General features: G+C 44.5%; 1 protein-coding gene across 1 annotated transcript in view; it reads left to right on the forward strand.

Moving 5' to 3' along the window:
• The window catches only part of PATJ (PATJ crumbs cell polarity complex component), a 408,655-nt gene that overhangs the window by 148,125 nt on the left and 240,356 nt on the right, over nucleotides 1–20,174 (forward strand). The window contains 2 exon segments of the mRNA XM_053575260.1: nucleotides 5,979–6,090; nucleotides 14,077–14,245. Coding sequence (XP_053431235.1) covers nucleotides 5,979–6,090; nucleotides 14,077–14,245 — 281 coding nt within the window.

Here is a 20,174-nt window from a genome sequence, read left to right on the forward strand (position 1 = left end):
TTTCAAAAGTCCAGTGGACATTTTTAATCTTTTTGCCACCGTGGAAGTTGGAGTTTGATCAAAAGTTTCTGAGTGAGTTTACTTTTGTGGTAGAGAATTGGGCTGGTCATTATGGAGGATAGGTCTGAGAATATCCTGAAGAGCTGGTTTGTTTATGGCAAATTTCTTCAACATATGAATGTCATTAAAGTATTTAATTTCTCCATCATAAATGAAACTCAGTTTAGCTGGATACAGGATCCAGGGTTGAAAGTTATTTTGCTTTAGGAGATTAAAAGTTGATGACCACCTTCTTCTGGCTTGAAAAGTTTCAGCAGAGAGATCTGCAGTCATTCTAATATTCTTCCCTTTGTAGGTAATGGTTTTCTTTCTCGTGGCAGCTTTCAGAATTTTCTCCTTCATATTAACTGTATTGAAGTTAATTATGATATGCCTTGGGGATGTCTTATTGGGATTGAGTCGTGCTGGGGTTCTGAAACTGTCTGCTATCTGAATTTCAGAATCTCTTGGCATGTCTGGAAAATTCTCTTTCATATTTTCATGGAGAAGGACCTCTGTGCCTTGCGAGGCCACTTCCTCGCTTTCGGGGATTCAAATGAGGTGGATATTAGCCTTCTTCAAATTATCTCAGAGCTCTCTGAGAGAATGATCGTTTTTGTTCTCCATTTCTCTTCCTCTTTGAGAGTTTGGGAGCGTTCAAAAGCTTTGTCTTCAGTGTCAGAAATCCTTTCTTCTGCTTGCTCCACTCTGTTACTGAGAGATTCTACTATGTTTTTCAGATCTTTGAGGGCTGCAAATTCTTGCTTCAGTGCATCAAAATCTTTGGTGGTTTTGTCTTTAAATTCGTTAAATTCTTGAGACAACTTTTGAATTTCTCCTTGAATTTCTAATTCCAACCTTTGAATTCCTCCTCGAATTTCTAATTCCAAATTTTCCTCCATTCTATTAATCTTGTTTGCAATCGAAATTCTGAATTCAATTTCTGACATCTCGGCCAGCTGTTTATAAATGGGTCTTCAGTTACATCTGCCATATCTTTCCTTGGGGTGGGGGCTGATCTATTCTGGTTATTCATTTTACCAGAGTTTGTCCGCTGATTCCACCCCATGATTATTTTACACCGTTTGACTTTTCCCCTGGAGCTTTGTGGAGGACCCGTACAGTGCCACAGCCTCAGAGACTGGGGACCTGTTTGGTGTGGTTGGGCTAAGTGGTTCTGTCTTGTTTTCAGCTGGTCTCTGTCCGACCCTAGTGAAACAGTTACTCTTGGTTTAAGTCTCAGCTGTGGAGAAATACCAGCAATTAAGTCACTCCACCCCCAACAGGCAATAATTGGAAAAGGAAAATCAAACCTTCCTGCAACCACACACCTAGGGCACTACTTGAATAGTCCTCGGGCAATTGGCTCAGTTCAAAAGGTCCAAATCAATTGTCTCAGTCAGCACCTGTCTCAGATGGGAGAGTTTAAAAGGTCTCTGGCAACTGGATCACAGGGGTCTGGTGACAACTCAAATATGACTTGTTCCAGTGTTCCGTGAAGTCAGGAGGATCCACCCAGCAAATAGATTAGTCTGGGAAGGTTGATGCCTCCTTCCCCACCTTGCATCTCTGTCACACCCAGTCACTGACAGCCCCACAGGGCTGTGATCCAGTTGCCTCCACTGAGCAGATACTCTAGGGGTTTGCACCTGCCAGAATCACAAGGAAATCTATATCTGCTCAGCCAGGCCGCTGCTGTATGCTTCTATCCAGCAGGAGGATGTGAGGCCTGACAACCTCGGGTGCTTGATGGAGGCTGGGGGTGTTCACTCAGTTCCAGCCCCACCCCTGATAGGTGTTACTGACCGAACAGAACAACTTTGCGGGAATTTGTTTCCGTCTCTGCTAAATTCCCCTGCAGAAGAGAAGCTGTTTTGAGTTCCCAGAACCTGCGCCTCAGGCCCTGTCTTTGCTCCTGCACGTTTGTATTTGTTTAGCTGTCAGTTCTAGCCTCCTGCCTTCCTTTGTCTATAGGCTGACGATCCCCTGAGGGCCGGGTGCGTCTTAGGCTCAGTAAAGCAGTCCTCTGGGTCAGCCCCGCCCTGGGAATTTCCTGGCTCTGCGCTTCCGTTTTCTAGGCCCCACGCTCCACCCGGGCCAGTACCGCCTCAGGCAAAAACCCTTTACTCACAGAGCCTGCATTTCAGTCCCAGATCTGTTCCGAGGTGGTTGCCACCTGAGAAGATGCCCGGCCTGCTCTGGTTGCCCAGGGAGATAGGGGGTGTGGCTTCGGAATATCCAGGGTGAGCCTTATTGTTGGCAAAAATGGCTGCTGCTCTGCGCCTTGGGGCACCGCTGGTCCATGTGGTTCCCTCTCAGCCGACCGTCCTCTCCTCACTCCCATGCCGCAGAACCAGCACTGACCAGCTGCATTCTAGGCTCTGTCCACACCCCTTGAGAAATCACCCAAGAATCTGGACTCCTGGGGGACAGGCCTCCAGACCTCAGAGTGAGAGTGGAGGGGAGTGCTGGGAGCTCAGAATTGCAGGTAGAGAATATATACAGTTTTATACAGTTTTATGCCTGGCAGGAGAACGTGATGGCACCCTAGTAGGGGAGGTAGGTCCAGTTTTTAGAGGGTCTTTCCTGTGGAGTTTAGTCAGAGGAACTTTGAACTCTGCTCGTTTGTTTGTGGGGCACTCCCAGCTGTTCTCATGTTCTCCCGTCTGCTTGGTGATGGATTTTGTACCTTTTGTTTGTAACCTTGGAGTCGTAGCTCACCTCAGCACAGTTGATGTGCGTTCTTCAACCTTCTCTCTTGGTGCAGGTCTAATCCATCAGGTCACTTGCTAAATTTCTGTCCTTTAACTCTCCTTCTGGACGGGAGCCTCTGTGGAAAGCTGGCTTCAGTCAGCCATCTTGTCTCCGCCACCTAGAATCCCTTTTTAATCCTTTATCTCAGCTTTCCAAATATATCATCTTCATTTCTAACTAAATTGTTAGAGATACAGCAATTGTCAAAATGTTATCCTTATCTCAAGTGCTCATTTACATAATATTAAAATAAAATCCCTCCTAAGAGCTTATATTGATGCTCTTAACAGTGTTGTAACTACTTACTCTATTGTTTGTTAAAGTGCTCTCTAAAAGGCTTGTTTAAAACAACTGTCAATGTGGGCAGGGCCTGTGGCTCAGTGGGTAGGGCGCAGGCCCCATATCCCAAGGGTGGCATATTCAAAACCGGCCCCAGCCAAACTGTAACAAAAAAATAGCTGGGCATTGTGGTGGGCGCCTGTAGTCCCAGCTACTCAGGAGGCTGAGGCAAGAGAATTGCCTAAGGCCGGGAGTTGGAGGTTGCTGTGAGCTGTGACGTCACGGCACTTTACCAAGGGTGATAAAGTGAGACTCTGGCTCTACAAAAAAAAAAAAAAAAAAAAACTAAAAAAGAAAAAGAAAACTGTCAATGCTTAGAATTTGAAGGTCATGTATCTTAACTGCCAAATGCATGTTAAATTTCCTCCCTTCCCCCTCTTATTTCCCATTCTTTCTTGATTCAGCCATGTTTACTTGTGATGTCTATTTTCTTCTATAAATTTTTTTTTCTATTTTCCCAACCAAAATGTAACCTGAAATATAGGTCCATTTTAATATAAACACTTTTAAGGTTATAGATCAAAAGGTCAAATGTACATTAACAACATTTACTTTATATGTTTAAACATTTGTGTTTTAAAACTTGTACAATGTTAGTTCTTTTGCCTATTAGCACATTTAATTTAAAATTAGAGAGGTAAACCTGTCTAGGCTCCCCATACTGGTGTTAAGATTTTCAGCCCTTATGTGTCTTGTATAAACAGTATTTGGTTTTCTTCAAATAATTATATGTTCTTGCTTAGGGCACTGATGTTTTTCCTTTCACAGTGATGGCAATTACACCTGCTCAGTTAGCATGGGCTCAGATCTTTATCCGCGCACCTGATACTACCAATGGACCCCGTGATAATTTGTTATCTAAGAATATTACCTAATATTGCAAGTCCTAAGAAGATTTTTAAAACACATCTCAATGCCTTACAAATATGTAATTCCCCACAGTTTTCTACTTAGAGGTACCCTCCAGAAGGGCATGCGAGGATGATCACTTCTGTTGTGGTTATAACCCCCGTTCAGGACTACAGATATAATTGTATCTTTGGAATGTGAATAGTTCCTAACTGCTTCTCGGTTTGTCTTTCTCTACTATCCTCATACTTCGTTTCAGTTGAAGGGTTAAACCATGAAGGTTTCCAGATCTGTTTTATTTTTGTTTTTAAGTTATGGTAAAATACACATAACGCACAATTTACCATTCGTGTAACCATTTACATGATTAAATTGGATCAGCTGGATTAAATTGCACTTCAATTATTGTGTAACCATCATCACCACCCATCTCTAGAACTTTGAATATTCCACACTGAATCCCATTAAATAATAACTACTGTTTCTCTCCTCCACCTGTGTCCTGGCAACCACCCATCATTTTATTTCTATTAAGAATTTGACACACGGAGCCCCTCATTGAAGCAGAATCACGTCATATTTGTTGTTTTGTGTTTTATTTCACTTAGCATACCAACTTCAAGGTTTTTTCGTGCTATAGTTTATGTCAGAATTGTCTCCCTTTTAAAGGCTAATATTGCTCAAACTTTGTGCTTGGAGGTGTGAATTAAACTGACAGAAGACGTTCCGGGTTTATTTGTGACATATGAACGCAACAAAAGAAGTAAAGGGTTACAGTTAGAGATTTATATACCTACAAGTAGAATTGCTAGATCTTAGGATAATTCTACAATTAATTTTTGAGGAGCACCATACTATTTTCCACAGAAGCTGCACTATTTTATATTCCACCAACTATGCACAGGGCTTCCAGTTTCTCCGCATCCTAACATTGTTCGTTTGCTGGGTTGTATGTGTGTTATGAGTGAGAAGTGCTGTCTTGGGTTTTTTGTTTTTTTTTTGGTAGAGACAGAGTCTCACTTTATGGCCCTCGGTAGAGTGCTGTGGCCTCACACAGCTCACAGCAACCTCCAACTCCTGGGCTTAGGCGATTCTCCTGCCTCAGCCTCCCGAGAAGCTGGGACTACAGGCGGCCGCCACAACGCCTGGCTACTTTTTTGTTGCAGGTCGGCCGGGCCTGGGGTTGAACCCGCCACCCTCGGTATATGGGGCCGGCGCCTTACCGACTGAGCCACAGGTGCTGCCCCCGGGCCTGTTGTATAAGGGCAGTAATCCCACTTAGGAGGGCTCCACCCCTATGGCCTAATCACCAAACAAATGGTCCCAGTTTGTAATACCTTCACTTTGGGGGTTAGAATTTCAACATACTGCTTTTTGAGGTGGGGAAAAAAACATTTTAGCACCCTGGAAGTAAGTTACTTCTGGAAAACCACGAAAGGCATATATAAAAAGGGAGATGAGAGGACAGTGCCGCAGGTTACCTTCCATTCTTATCTGTAGGTTTCTGGTCTGGGTGACAGTGTTCACTAGGCAGGCAGCGGTGAGAGGGGGGAAAGGCAAAGCCTTTCAGATATGAAACTTCACCGCTTCTTTTGCCATCAACAATGAAGCTGTTTAAAGCGTGGACATTAGCAACAGGATCCAGAACATTGTATATAGCGACAAGCTTGCTTGCCTTGATAATTCTTTCATTCCTCTACCTTGGTAGATTTTTATATAAATTTATTCAGGGGTGGGGAACCTGTGACCTCAAGGCCACATATGGCCCCCCAGATCCCCAAGGGGCATCCCCTTGGCCGAATCTAGACTTTTATATTAATAAAAGGATTTGGCCTGTAAAATTTGGATTTAGTCAAAAGGCCATACTCAAGGGTCCAGAAGGCTTCAGATTTCTCACCCCTGTGTCCACTGTCATTATTATCTGGTTTAAACATCATTACAATGTCCTGTATCTTTTTCATAAAGTATTAATGTATTTCTATTTTTCTTTTCTCAAGATGAAAGAAAACCTTGTCATGGATTCCCTACCAGCCGAAGGAAACAGTCAGCAAAGCAGATTTGATGATCTGGAAAATCTTAATTCATTAGCCCAAAGCAGTCTGGATTTAGGTTTGTGGCTCTTGTTCCTCATAAACACAAATTATATTATTTTGCAATTTTTATGTTTTTTGTTTGATGTTTGTAGACAATAAATTTACTGTCACGTTTTTACTCTTTACATTTTGCATTTGAATCTGCTTATTAATTAATCTGCTACAGAGTACCTGAAAGGATAGGCATTCTGCACATTTTAACTCAAATGTTCTGATTCTGTTTTCTGAGAGGGCTACATTTTTCTCTGCCTCGTTTTGCTTTTTATTAGCAGTACAGAGTGAATCTGGAATAAGTCTCTACTAATATATATTAAAATCTCTGATGCTCTTAAGTGATAGTGTTAGCTCATGAATCAGGCTGTTAAATATTAATAAAGAGAGGCATATTTTAAAGATTTATGAAAGAGTTTTATAGCCATATAGTACAGTCAGTTTTAGTACATTAATAACTTAGTTTCCATTAAATATTCTCGAAGTATAATGCCTCTCCCTGCCTCCCTGAATATCAATTCTTATGTACTTTTGAAAACTTGACTTTAAAAAAGAATTTTTCTTCCTTGAACATTGAAATGTCAAATGTCATTGTAATGTTGACATCACTTGGTGAGACTGTTAAGTTTTTTCATAGCCCTGGGATTGAGAGGGAGCCATTGTGGAGGATCTATGCTGCGTCCACCTGGTGGAGCTACTTGTAGGAACAGTCTGTCTCCCTGGGTGTTTCTCATGTTTGTGGTAATATGTCGTAAGGGGCGAGAGTGAGTGAGATCAGGATTCTGTTAAGTCAAAATCTAAAGAATGGAATCCTTATTGGTAAAGACTGAAGGCATCTCAGAGACGATAACAACAGTTCCCCATGGGTCACAACAGAGTGTGGATAGTCATTTGTTATCCAGGATTAGATGAATCTATCCAAGTTTTCAAGGTCATGAATAGGAGAAAATGGGACTCCCCTCCTCCACTCCCCGCCCCCCCCCCCAAAAAAAACTCTCCAGGTATACTGCTTTTTAAAATTCACCACATTTCTACACTTCTCTAGCTACTAAATACCTTTGGAGAAGACTTACGGCACAGGAAATGAATAAGTGAACAACTAACTAGACCACATCTCTTTTGTTCCCATTTTCATTACACTGTGCCTTAGTTTACAGCCATCTCAGCACTGTTTTGGACCAGGCAATTCTTTGTGTGAGGGTGGGGTGCCCTGCATGTTTAGGGGCTTAGCCTCCCTGGCCTCTAACCTATGATGCCAATGGTACCCTCCCAATCCCCCAGTCAGGACAAAAACAAAACTGTCTCCAGACTATGTCAAATGTCCCAGGCAGGGTGCGGGTGGGGATGCAAAACTGTCACTAGTTAAGAGCCACTCTTGGTTCTTACAGGATTGAAAGGAATAGATTAGATATATGGAGTGGGGGGTGCTGGGAGGGGCAGTAGAGTTACAGACAATCTTAGATTTATCTGTAAAATAATTACTTCAAAAGTTATCTTTGCAGCGGCACCTGTAGCTCAGTGAGTAGAGTGCTGGCCACATACACTGAGCCTGTCGGGTTCAAACCCGGCCCTGGCCTGCTTAAAAAATGACAACTGCAACAACAACAAAATAGCCAGGCATTGTGGTGGGTGGCTGTAGTCCCAGCTAATTGGGAGGCTGAGGCAAGAGAATTGCTTAAGCCCAAGAGTTTGAGGTTGCTGTGAACTGTGATGTCACAGCACTCTAATCAGGGCGACAGCTTGAGACTCTTGTCTCAAACAAACAATATATATCTTTGGGAATCTGTGTGAAAGGACCTTTGGTTAATCCAAAATTAAGTTTAAAAAAAAAATTGGGGTTTTTATGGACAGGGTCTCACTCTATTGTCCTGATAGAGTGCTGCGACCTCATCATAGCTCACAGCAACCTCAGATGCCTGGACTTAAGCAAAGCAATCCTCCTGCCTCAGCCTCCTGAGCAGCTATGACTACGGGCACCCATCACCACAGTGGCCAGCTAATTTTTCTATTTTGTGTAGAGATGGGGGTCTTGCTATGTTGCTCAGGCTAGTCTCGAACTGATGGCTTCAAGTGATTCCTCTGCATTGGCCTCCCAAAGTGCTAGGATTACAGAGTATGTCTTGAAGGAGTTTATACTTCTCTTGGGCAAAGAACTAAACCTATAAGTTAGCATGGCTAATAATGTACGGCATACAAGATAAATTCCAAGTGAGTAAGGCATGTAATGTTGGAAGATTTTGGCACGTTTCAGGCAGGAAGTGGTTGTGCTCCCAGCCTCTGACTGCCCTTCCTGTGTGGCCTCCAGTGGGCGCTGCGAGCGTGCCCTGCTCCGAGTCTGCACACCCGTCTGCAGGCTGGTCTCTGACTGCTGCTGCCACCACTGCAGGTGCAGGTGCAGGTGCAGGAGGATTTGCTGGACGCCTTGCTCGTGGGTGGCCACTCTGGTTTGTTCACTTGCCAGCTCTGCGGGGACCCGGCCTCCTTCCCACTTGGTGCTTCTCAACTTTCCTATGTCTATTCTCGCACCTCATCAGGCATAACCCTTTAAAAATTTCCCCCGTTCCTGTTCTGCACACCAGTTATTTTCACCCTTTTTTTTTAATCTCACGGCACACTTGAACCTATACTTAAACTTCCGGGGCACCTTAAATTGAGTCTCACTCTGTTGCCCTTGGTAGAGTGTGGTGGTGTCACAGCTCAGAGCAACCTCAGACTCTGGGCTCAAGCGGTTCTCCTGCCTCAGCCTCCCAAATAGCTGGGACCACTGGCGCCGGCCACAGCACCTGGTTATTCCTGGCTATTTTCAGAGACAGGTCTCTGTCTGGTTCAGGCTGGTCTCGAACCCTGTGAGCTCAGGCGATCCACCCTCTTCGGCCTCCCAGACTGCTGGGATCACAGCTGTGAGCCACCTTCCGTGGCCCGTGCTTTTAACAACTTCTTTGAAAATAATGTAATGAATGATCTTTAAAGATTTTCGCACACACCTAAGCCCCTCTCACCGCTGTGCCCAGGAGCTGTGTCCTGGGCTCCCTGCACTGCGGGGCCCGCAGGCGCCGCCTGACCACTGCGAAGGCCTCTGCGCGCCAGATTAGCTTTGCGGGGTCCCGGGCGCTGCGGTGCACTGGGTGGGTGGGGGTTGGGGGGCCTCTGCAGAGCAAAGCTCTGCTGGGCACCAGGACAGCTGGGAAAGGTTGTGTGGGGCAGGTAATGGGTTAGTCTGGAAGACACTGTGACCTGTGCAGCCCATGGTGTAACTCCCAGGCTGGGGGGAAGGAGCTCAGTGCACAGGGCTCAGAAAGCTCTGGTTGTAGGCGGTTCCCTCCTGAGCCGTGCCTCCCGGCCTGGCCAGACAGGCGCATGCGCAGAGCTAGAACGTGGTGGTCGTGCGGGGGCCTTTGTTCCCGGTCTCTCTCCACTAGAATGTTAGGCCAGGAATAGGGGCTAAGTGAGTTTTATGCACTTAGTTACCTCTGATACCTAGAGTAGTTCCTGGCCGGTAACAGGTGCTCCGTGAACATGTGTTCAGTGAATTTGTGAGCAGAAATGAAGAGCATCGGTGTGGATGTTCGGTACCCTGAAAGGTGTATTTCGTAGCGTTGTCTTTTCCCCATAGCCACAAAATTAAAATAGTTAACGTTTTGTGCTTTCTCAAGTCTGTATGATAGGAAACAAAACACAGTATAGAAACTACATTAGAAATTTTTCTTTGTTACATTTTCTAGCTTAAGTTCTGCTAGATTTGTTAAAAATCCACAAAAAATATACAAACCCCTCAAAATAGATGTCCACAATCTTGGTAAGCATATACATTTCATTTCTTATCATTTGGATAACACTGTGTTATTTATTTTTACTCAACCTTATACAGTAGTAGTTCATCATATTAACATGCGTTTGAGCTTTCCATCATGCTTTTTCTAAGAAATAACATTGCAGGAAAAACTTTTTACTTATGGTTTGTGAACCCTGTGAAGTTGCTGCCAAGAGCCCAGGATAAAGCCCCTGCGTGGATAAAGCAGATTCAAGACGCTCCTGGGCACGCCGGCCCTGCTGGGCCCTCCATGGCTTCCCGTGTGTGCTTCACTCTGCACGGAGCTGCGCACACTGGACTCACCAACCACGCTGCTTTTCTCTGCAATTCTAGAAAACAGAATGAGTCCTTTGGTTTCTGTGAGATTTCTCATTGCCTTGCATGGGGCCTCATAGATATATTTTAGGTGTTCGTTTACCTAGTTTGAACACACAGAATTATTTTAGCCTCCTAGCTAATATTGTTTGAATAGATGGCATTCTCAGATCACTGAAGATGTTTAATCAGGAGTCTCACAGCTACGTTTTGAGGTTATAGAAGATAGTCATTGACTGTGGAATGAACCCTGTGGTGCAGAATGGATTGTTAGAGTAGACACAGCATTGCTTCTAATGACATTAGCTGCAATTTTGTTTGTTTTGCTTTCTACTTAGGAAAACAGCATATTCATTCCTTTTAAACTTAAAAACTCATTTTTGGCCAGGGGCAGTGGTTCACACCTGTAATCATGGCACTTAGGAGGCTGGGATGGGTGGATCGCTTGAGGCCAGGAGTTCAAAATCAACCTGAGCGAGATAGAGACCATATATCTATAAAAGAACAGAAAAATTAGCCACGCTTGGCAGTGTGCGGGTGTAGTCCCAGCTACTCAGGAGACTGAGGCAGGTGGATGGCTTGGGCCAGGAGTTTGAGGTTTCAGTGAGCTGTGATCATGCCACTGTAATTTAGCCAGTGGGACAGGGCGAGACCCTTTCTCAGAAAAAGAAAACAAACAACCTCATTTGATTTGTTAAACAGGTACTGTATTTACTCCTTCAAAAGTAAGTGCTAGGTGCTTTCTAGACAGCAGTTCTGCTATTATGGGATAGAGCGGCAAACAAAATAAAGCCTTCTCTGTGGTCCCTGCATCCCAGCTGGCTGAGACAGACAACAGCCAAGTAGCAGATGTGCAGCGGGGCAGGGGTCACCAGGGGAAATGCAGCGGTGTAAAGGGACAGAGAGTATTTGGGGGGGAGGGTTGTTTTCTGTGGACTGGTCTGGCTATTTCAGTAAGATGGCATTTGGCCGAGAATTGAATCATGTAGGGTATTCTTTGCCGAGAGAACAGTAATTGCAGAGGTCTGAGAAGGTGGTGTGCTTGGCAGCGTGAGAAGCAGCAACCAGGGTGTTTATGGAAGACAGGTGAGGCAGCGCACACAGGCCCAGCACGGTGCTGCACGTCCGCAGTCCCAAAACTTTGGGAGGCAGGAGGATCACTTGAGCTCAGGCATTAAAGACAAGCCTGGGAAACATAATGAGACTTCGTCTCTGCAAAAAATAGGAAGATTTAGCTGGTTGCGGTGGTGTGTGCATATAGCCCCAGCTACTTACAGTTTGAGGTGGGAAGATGGTGTGAGCTCAGAAATTCCTGGCTGCAGTGAGCCAAAATCAGGCTCCTGCACTCCAGCCTGGGCAATAAGGTAAGTACTGTCTTTAAAAGGAAAAAAAAAAAGGGCAGCGCCTGTGCTCAGTGTGTAGGGCGCCGGCCCCACATACTGAGGATTGGTGGGTTCAAACCCGGCCCCGGCCAAACTGCGACAAAAAATAGCCAGGCGTTGTGGCGGGCGCCTGTAGTCCCAGCTACTCAGGAGGCTGGGGCAGTAGAATTGCCTAAGCTCAGGAGCTGGAGGTTGCTGTGAGCTGTGATGTAACAGCACTCTACCGGAGGGCAATAGAGTGAGACTCTGTCTCTAAAAAAACGGGGGGGTGGGGGGCTGGGGGGGTGAGGGGGAGAGGAAGAAGAAGAAAATGCAGATAAACAGGAACAAAAATTATCAGCAGAGGCCATTGTGATCTGGTGTTTAGCTTTCTGTAATTTTTCTAGTTTATGTAAAAAACTTCCTGCCTGGGCGGCGCCTGTGGCTCAAAGGAGTAGGGCGCCAGCCCCATATGCCAGAGGTGGTGGGTTCAAACCCAGCCTGAGCCAAAAACCGCAAAAAAAAAAACCAACAACAACAACAAGAAAACTTCCATCTATTCTCATAAGTCAGCTTTTTTCTTCATCTCCAGATCGTCTCTCTCTATATTTATTTATTTACTTATTTATTTATTTTTGAGACAGAGTCTCAAGCTGTTGCCCTGGGTAGAGTGCCATGGTGTCACAGCTCACAGCAACCTAAGACTCTTGGGCTTAAGCGATTCTCTTGTCTCAGCCTCCGAAGTAGCTGGGGCAACAGGCGTCCGCCACAACGCCCAGCTATTTTTTTGTTTGTTTGCCATTGTTGTTTTAGCTGGCCCGGGCTAGGTTCGAACCCGCCAGCTAAGGTGTATGTGGTTGGCATCCTACCCACTGAGTTACGGGTGCCATCCTTATTTCTCTTTTTAAACAATAAAACCGTGATAGCACCGCCTCACTCCCTCTGCACCTGTTCTGCTCCTTACCCTGCATCATGGTTGTGTGTGTGAGGCTGTGTTTAGATAACACTCGTGGACCAGCACTCGTTTCTCCAGAGGATGGCTGGACTGTGCTTACTGTATGTGATGTATATCAGTACAGCTCTACCGGGTGGGACTGGAGGAGCGTCCTCTAGTTTGGGGGCAGGCCGATGTGAGGGAAAAAATACTAGCCTCTCTAATTTTTTTTTTATTAATATGATAATTCTGTAACATACTAACTGAACCTAGGGACAAATATAAGAAGTAAAGTCCAAAGATTCCTCCCCCATACTTGTCAAGCTTATTATGTGAACCCCCCCCAATAACTAGAAATCAAAATTAGTAACATTTTGGCAGAAAATTTATTATAAATGTTTAAGTAAATGTGGCAGTCTCTATCTCTTGCTCGCAAAATTCCTTAACCTGAGTTTCCTTGTCTATAACATATGGTTGGTAGTATCTTTTCTTTCTAGATCATAGTTTGATGTGGGCATTAAATGAGGTAACAAATGTAATAGGATTCTGGAATTTATACACAAACTTCTTTTAAAAATATTATTTTGGCTTGCTGCCTATGGCTCAAGCGGCTAAGGCGCCAGCCACATACTCCTGAGCTGGCAGGTTCGAATCTAGCCCAGGCCCGCCAAACAACAATGATCTCTGCAACCAAAAAATAGCCAGGTGTTGTGGCAGGTGCCTGTAGTCTCAGCTACTTGGGCGGTGGAGGCAGGAGAATCGCTTGAGCCCAGGAGTTGGAGGTTGCTGTGAGCTGTGATGTCATAGCACTCTACCCAGGGTGACAGCTTGAGGCTCTGTCTCGAAAACAAAAAACAAACAAAAAAAACCATTATTTGGTTGTTTGTTACCTTATAGCTGTGGTTCTCAACCTGTGGGTCATGACCCTTTTGGACTATATTAAAAGTTTGTGGCATTTGGAAGGTTGAAAACCACTGCCTTATAGAATTTATTTATTTATTTAGAGACAGAATTTTACTCTGTTTCCCTGGGTGGAGTGCCGTGGCATTATAGCTCACAGCAACCTCATCCTCGTGGGCTCGAGCGATCTTCTAGACCCTGAGTGATCTTGACCCAGTCTTCTGAGGAGCTGGGACTACAGGCCTGTAGAGATGAGGTCTCTGTCTTGCTCAGGCTGGCATCAAACAACACCCACTTTGGCCTCCCAGAGTGCTAGGATGACAGGCATGAGCCACCTGGTCAGAATTCTTTTTTTAAATCAGTGAAATGTCAGAGTCTCCATAATTGGGACATCCCAGGTTGATAAGGGAAAAATCTGTTAAGATGAGATTTTTAGTAATATTAGTATTGCTAAAATGTAATTTTTTGGTAGGGCTATCCTTAAAGTTGTAACTTTCTTCTGCTGAGCAGTCCCTTCTCCCCCTTGGTTCTTTTACTGTGGTATTTGTCGTCATCTGACATACTAACTCTTTAGCTGTTTACTTTGATATGTCAGTTGTCTACCTGGCAGTGGATACGTAACTCTTCCTTTAATGACTGAGGGGTGGCTGAGTTCCTCCTGTGTTCACTGTCTCTGCATTTGCTCTGCAGGCATGATTTGCAGTGAGGTCCCGGGGCCTGGCTTGCTTGTTGACCTTCCTGCTGTGACTCAACCACGGGAACAAGATTTGCCTTTGTATCCACTCCCCAGGATGCGGCTTGCCTTGAAGGGCTCAGCACACACAGGAGTGTTGTCTTCTAGATACACCACCAGTGCCTGGTATGATGCCCGTTGTCTTTGTGTTCACATTATAAAATAGTTGGGGGAGGTTTTTGCTTCTAAAGATTGGGTGATTTGGGTAGAACTTGTAAAAAATGCAGAAAATTATTCTCAATAAAATCTACTATGTCTGACCGTTACTATGAGAATTTCATATGCTTAAAATTATGTCATGGATAAAATTTTGTATTCTTGCAGTTGTGTACAAAGTGATGACATACGATATTTGCTTAGGAAATCGATGAATTCAAAACTTAACAACTCAAGTGAAGGCACTGCAGACAAATTAAGAAGACGATGGATTTAAAAGCTAGCGACTCCATAGGATCTGGGAAATCATCTGTATTAATTTTTGGATGGAACCCAGCAGAGTTGTGTGTCTGTGTGAGTGTGTGTGCACACGCACTGAGGGCAGATGAGAGTCGCGTTGGGAGTTGTGGGGTAGCCGAAGGTCTCTTGTGTTTCTGGACTAGGAAACTCGGTGGATAATGGGATATCAGCTCTTCAGTATTATAGGAGCATAAGCAAGCTGAAAGGGGAAACGATGAGTTCAGTTTGGGACATACGGATGGTCAAAGTAGCCACAGGACAACAAAGTCAGTGGAATCAATTAGGCTCATAGTCTGGGGATTGACGTCAAGGTCGGCCTCACAGGGTCACTGGCAGCAAGTCCAGTGTGGGTGAAACTCTTTGATGTGAATGGTCATCCAAGAGAAGCTGAAACAGAACAGCATGAGGCCAAGATGGGAGCCCTGCGGAGCATCTGTACGTAAGGAATAAAGGGCAGAGGGAAAGAGTGAGGTGGGGTGAACAAAAGGCAAAAACAAATTGATGAGCTAGAGGTTGACACAGAAACCAGGAGGAGAGCTTCATAACAAAAGGGCCATCACCAAGCGTGTTCAACGCTGGGGCCGTCAAGGTACATGAGGGAAGTCTTCCTGTGGCTTGGCCGCGGCTGCCTTGGTCAGCACAGCGGTTTCAGACAGTGGAGTCAGAGATTAGTGGGTCGAGACTTGAGTACAATGTTGGAAATTGGACACCACCTAATATTTGGAGAATCTTGGCCATGAAAAGAGGCAGACGGAATGAGAAACTGGAGGATAATCTGAGAAATTAGGCGGACGGAATGAGAAAACTGGAGGATAATCATGGACCCAGCAGGAGCTGAGTTTTGTATATTTAACTACCTCTGTGTGTACACACACCTACACACATGTACGTACATTGAGAGGATTTTTTATTTGCTGTGGCAAAGATCCAGAGCAGAGAGATGTAAATGTCAGAAAGTGGGTGATGACACGTAGTCCCCGGAGGTGGTGGCAGAGGGGACGTTGCAGGCCTGGAGGGAGGAAGCTGATGGTTTGGTAGGAGGCAGCTCACCTCCTCCTCCCGGGAGACAGGAAAGGAAGATGCAAATGCAGGTACTTTCTGTAGCTTGGAGCAGGAATCGGGATTGTCCAATGACCCTTTTTTAGTTTTTCCTGTCTTTGAGAGGGAAGGTTATTCACTAAGTGTCCTAAAGTGGGCGTTAAAAGGAGAGGTGTTAGAGACGAGCTTTTGAAATAGTAGTATGAGAGTAATGGCTTCTTGTGGTAGGAGGAGGGTAGAAAAATACCTCTTCTGCAGCTCCCTGGGGAGTGCGAGAGTGAGCATCAGCCACCTGAGGGGGGTGTCCATGGCAGACAGCCAGAGCTGTTGCAGGGAGCTTCTGAGAACACCGTGGGAGGAGGTCAGGGTGTGGACGGGTTCGATCAGACTCAGGCACGTCCGGTGGCGTGTGGTGGCTGGTGGGGCAGGGCAGGGGTAGGGTGCGGCACCCCGAAGGAACGCTCTGGAGGTGTGGCCCGGTCAGGGTGGGAGGCGAGAAGCGCCGTGGGGTCAGGGGTCTGGGCAGAGTATAACAAGGATGAGAGAGAAGGTAGGATCAATTGCCTTTAAATGTTTTTATTAAAAACTTAGTCCAAGACTGATTTCTGTGTAGACACGCGAGACATTTCAGACTTCACTGACATGCATTTCTCTGCTCAGCAACCTGTGGAAGGAGGGGACACAGGAGGGGACCGAGGCCCAGCTGCCTTTGTCCTCAGAAGCCGACCAGCAGAAGGGAGGTGCCACCAGAGCCAGGGCAGCCACTGAGGGGACACATGGTGACAACACCCAATGGATTTACTTCCTGGAGAGAGATGCCTGGACGTGGGAGAGTTAGGAACCCCTTTTATGACTTGTCAAATTATTTTTCCAGTGAGACACCTGTGTTTTAAATTTCCCTTGTGCTTAGTCTTGGTTGTTGAATCTGGCAAAAGAGTCCAGAAAAGGGGCTGCGTCCCTAAACCGTAGAACTGCAGCTGTAGAATTAGGAAGGATCTGAGTATTTCCACGCCCGTTCCTCCTTCCTGGCACGGAAGAGGAAATGGAGTGGGAGTTGGGTCGTACTCAGTTTGACGGCAGCTTCTGTGAGGGAAGAGGCGCTTTCTTCTCCTGTCTGGGTCTCTCATGCGAAGGTCACTTGAGGTCACCTGGTTTCAGTGTTTTTCTCCCTTGTCTCTTTTATCTTCTGGGTGTCCCTAGTGGGGAGGGGACAGGGTGTTTCTCAGACCAGTGGGGGATCTGCAGTGTGGGTGTATTGGGGGGCTGTTTAAGTCTGTCCTCTGCCGCTCAGTGACCCCGAAAGGGTTTCCCTGGTTCCTGCCTTTCCTCACCTATCAAGTGGGTGGTTCTACAGGTCAAGTAAGAACCCATATAAAGGCTTCGTACAGTGTGATGTATTCAGTGTATGTTAAAAAAGCTGGAAAACAACATGCATGGGGGCCTAATATGATGTCTGGCCCTAGTAAATGTTTAATGAAAGGCTGGCGGTGCGGGTGATGGCAGTGACACTGAGAGGCTCACAGGCCCTGACGTGTACCCAGCGGAGTGTCCATGCCGGTGATTTTATTAAAACATTCAAAGAGACTGTAGGTTTTCTTTAAAGTAATAAAATAGGATCAGTACTGGCCAAGTGTCATGATGTCTGGGAGGAAGAGGAACTTGAGATGGAAGAATCATATTTAAAATGCAACAACAAAATAATCCTATCGTAGATGTAGTAAGATGAAAATGAACAGAGATGGTTTCAGTTTCTGGATACTTTTGTGAACAGTGAAAGGAGAGATAGGCAGGGTGCCATAGTTAGGGAAAGAATTAAATGAGCGAATGTTGTGTTTTAATGTCAGTGGAAAGTCACATGGTTTTTTGTTTGTTTGTTTTTGGCCGGGGCCGGATTTGAACCCGCCACCCCCGGCACATGGGGCCAGCGCCCTACTCCTTGAGCCACAGGTGTCGTCCGTGAATGTTGTATTTTAAGCTCCCCAAAGTGCCTGACATTTAATGTTTTCTAAATAAATGTTGTTTATTTAATAGGTTTACCTCTGAGTTAAATTGCCAACTTATGTGTAAGGTCAGAACATTGTTAGGAGACTAAGGATGAGGCAGAGAATTAATGTGTGCGTTTCAGAGGGGGCCGCTCTGGAGTGTTTGGGGCAGGAGGAGAAAGGTGGAGCTTCCAGGTGGCCATGGCCTGGGTCTGTGGCACTTTCTGTTCTTAACCATGCTGTTGCAGCTGCAGCCCCCACTACAGATGAAGATGTGTGTAAAACATTAGGATGAGAAGTGCCCAGACTTTGGACATTTGTTATAAAGGCCTGAAATGAAAAGCATTGATTCTAATGAATAGCTAATTCCTTAGGGAAAAACTGGTTATAAAACTGTGGTTGAACAAAAAGTTAGGTTTTTAAGACTTTTGAAAGCAGTTTTAGGTTCACAGCAAAATTAGGGGGAAGGTGCAGAGATTTGGAGCTTAGACTGAGACATCGTACCTCTCTGCGTCCCTCGTCTACATCAGCGTCCCTTTTGGCGAATCTGGAAAGTTCGGTTACTTTAAGAGTTGAAATTCTACCTAATTAGGCTATTGGTTATATTTAATCCCAGTGCAAATTATAAATTTTGAGGTTAGAAATTTCTTGTTAAAGTTTTATATATGTTTGTTTAAATTTACATCTTGATATGTACTATAGAAATATTTTCTCAGTTAAACTTTAATTTGGGTTAAACAGTACATGCATTTTTCAGCGTAACGTGACTACATTAATTTATATAGTTGCTCACCTCTGCGGCTGTATTTCTAAAATTAATCACACTGGATAAGTTTTCACTAAGTTGTTTCTCTTGATAGATATAAAATAATCTGAATAAAATACGATGATCATGTTACTTTAGAAGAAAAGTAACATGATGTGAAAAAGGCAGGGAGTCTCTTGGGACAGAATAATCCTTTTGTTACATATTTTATCTGAGAAAATTAAGCTTTTTCATGTTCTAGACAGAGTGGTCCCCTTGCCTCTCCTAAGTTGTATGTGAGAGTTGGCAGTTGAGGAAATGTGTAGTGTTTACTTTTTAAAATAGAAAAACAAGAGCCCCTACTATTTGTTAAGACTTGTCTTCCATTTGTCTTTTTAAGAACAAAAAAACTAACGCATTTCCATCCTATAATGATAGTATAAATGTGCCCTGGTAAAAATAATTACCTTTTTCCCCTTAATGCCTATCATGATTTGGGGTATAGGAAAGTAGGAAATGAGGAAGAGGAAGATTTCAGAGTTGTTTTGGTTTTAGTTTTCAATCTTATTTCAATTAATAATTATTTAGAGGAGGATTACTCAGCAAAGCGTGAAGATATCCCTTGCAGTAATGTTCATATTTCAAAAAAACAGGATAAATTTATGTTCATTGCATATTGGGAAAGCAGATAACTACATCAGTACCATGAACTATTAAGGGACTACTAAATTAAAAAGAGAGAAAGATTATGATAAAGTGTAGGGGAAATTCTGCGATAAATTCAAGTGAAAAAATTATACAGGAAATGAGTATTGGTGGAGACTCAGTTAAGTGCCAGTATTATTTTATTTAATCCTTACTATGATTACATTGATCACCAAAATTTGAAAGTTTGTGCTATGATTACAGCTATCCAATGAATATATGTGTGTGTGACGTGATAGGGTGAAGTGAAGAGAGTTCACTTAAACTGGAAATTGGTGGAATCATGGGTGTTCCATTGAAGGATTGCATCTGGTTGCTATAAACAGAAAACCCACTTGTGGCTTAAGCCAACAAGGGCTCAATTTTTTTTTTTTTTTTAAATGCAAAAAGTCTTGAAGAAGGTGGCCTTAGGATGGTTTGGTGCCTCCCTCGCCAGGATCTTAAATGACATTTCCTTTCTGCTCTGTTGTCCCTAATGTATGGCTTTCAGCCCCATTGTTTCTTCCCTAGGAAAATCACCTCTGCATTCTAGGCCAGAAGAAAGGGAAGGCAGGGAGTGCCGGCTTCTGCCAGCTGAGTCTCCCTCCCTTCAGTGAGTTTTCCTGGAAATTTCATCCAGGCGCTTTTGCTCCGGTACCACTGATGAGAACTGTGGAACACGGTTCCTGTTAGCTAAAAGGAAGTGCAGAAAATGTATTTTTTTCAAAGCTGGGTGTTGTGCCACCTGGAATAAAAGAGGTTTCCAACATAAGGAAGAAGGGGCGAAAAGACATTAGATAAATGACCAGCAAGCGTTTGCTGAATTGTTTTTCCCTGCGTGCTGTGGTACTTTGATAGCATCTTATACTTTAATGGGAACTAGACTGGCTTTAAATGGTGAGACAGACGGCTGGTGAGACAGTTGGGTGAGACAGTCATGATCCCAGTTCCTGCGCACGTTTGGATTGGCTTTCTCTTTTTCCATGGCCTTAAGACAGTTTTATCTTAGAAAATCTGTAAAGAGGCAAGAAGGTGGAGTTTGCTGCTTTTTACAGGCCTTGTCTGAGTGTTCAGAGAAAAAGGGAGCATTGACACTAGTGCTGAAACAGATTAGGATGCGTGCAGAGGGGCTGTGGGGCGTGGTCATATC

Source organism: Nycticebus coucang, chromosome 22 (genome assembly GCF_027406575.1).
Source record: "Nycticebus coucang isolate mNycCou1 chromosome 22, mNycCou1.pri, whole genome shotgun sequence".
Lineage (NCBI taxonomy): Eukaryota > Metazoa > Chordata > Mammalia > Primates > Lorisidae > Nycticebus > Nycticebus coucang.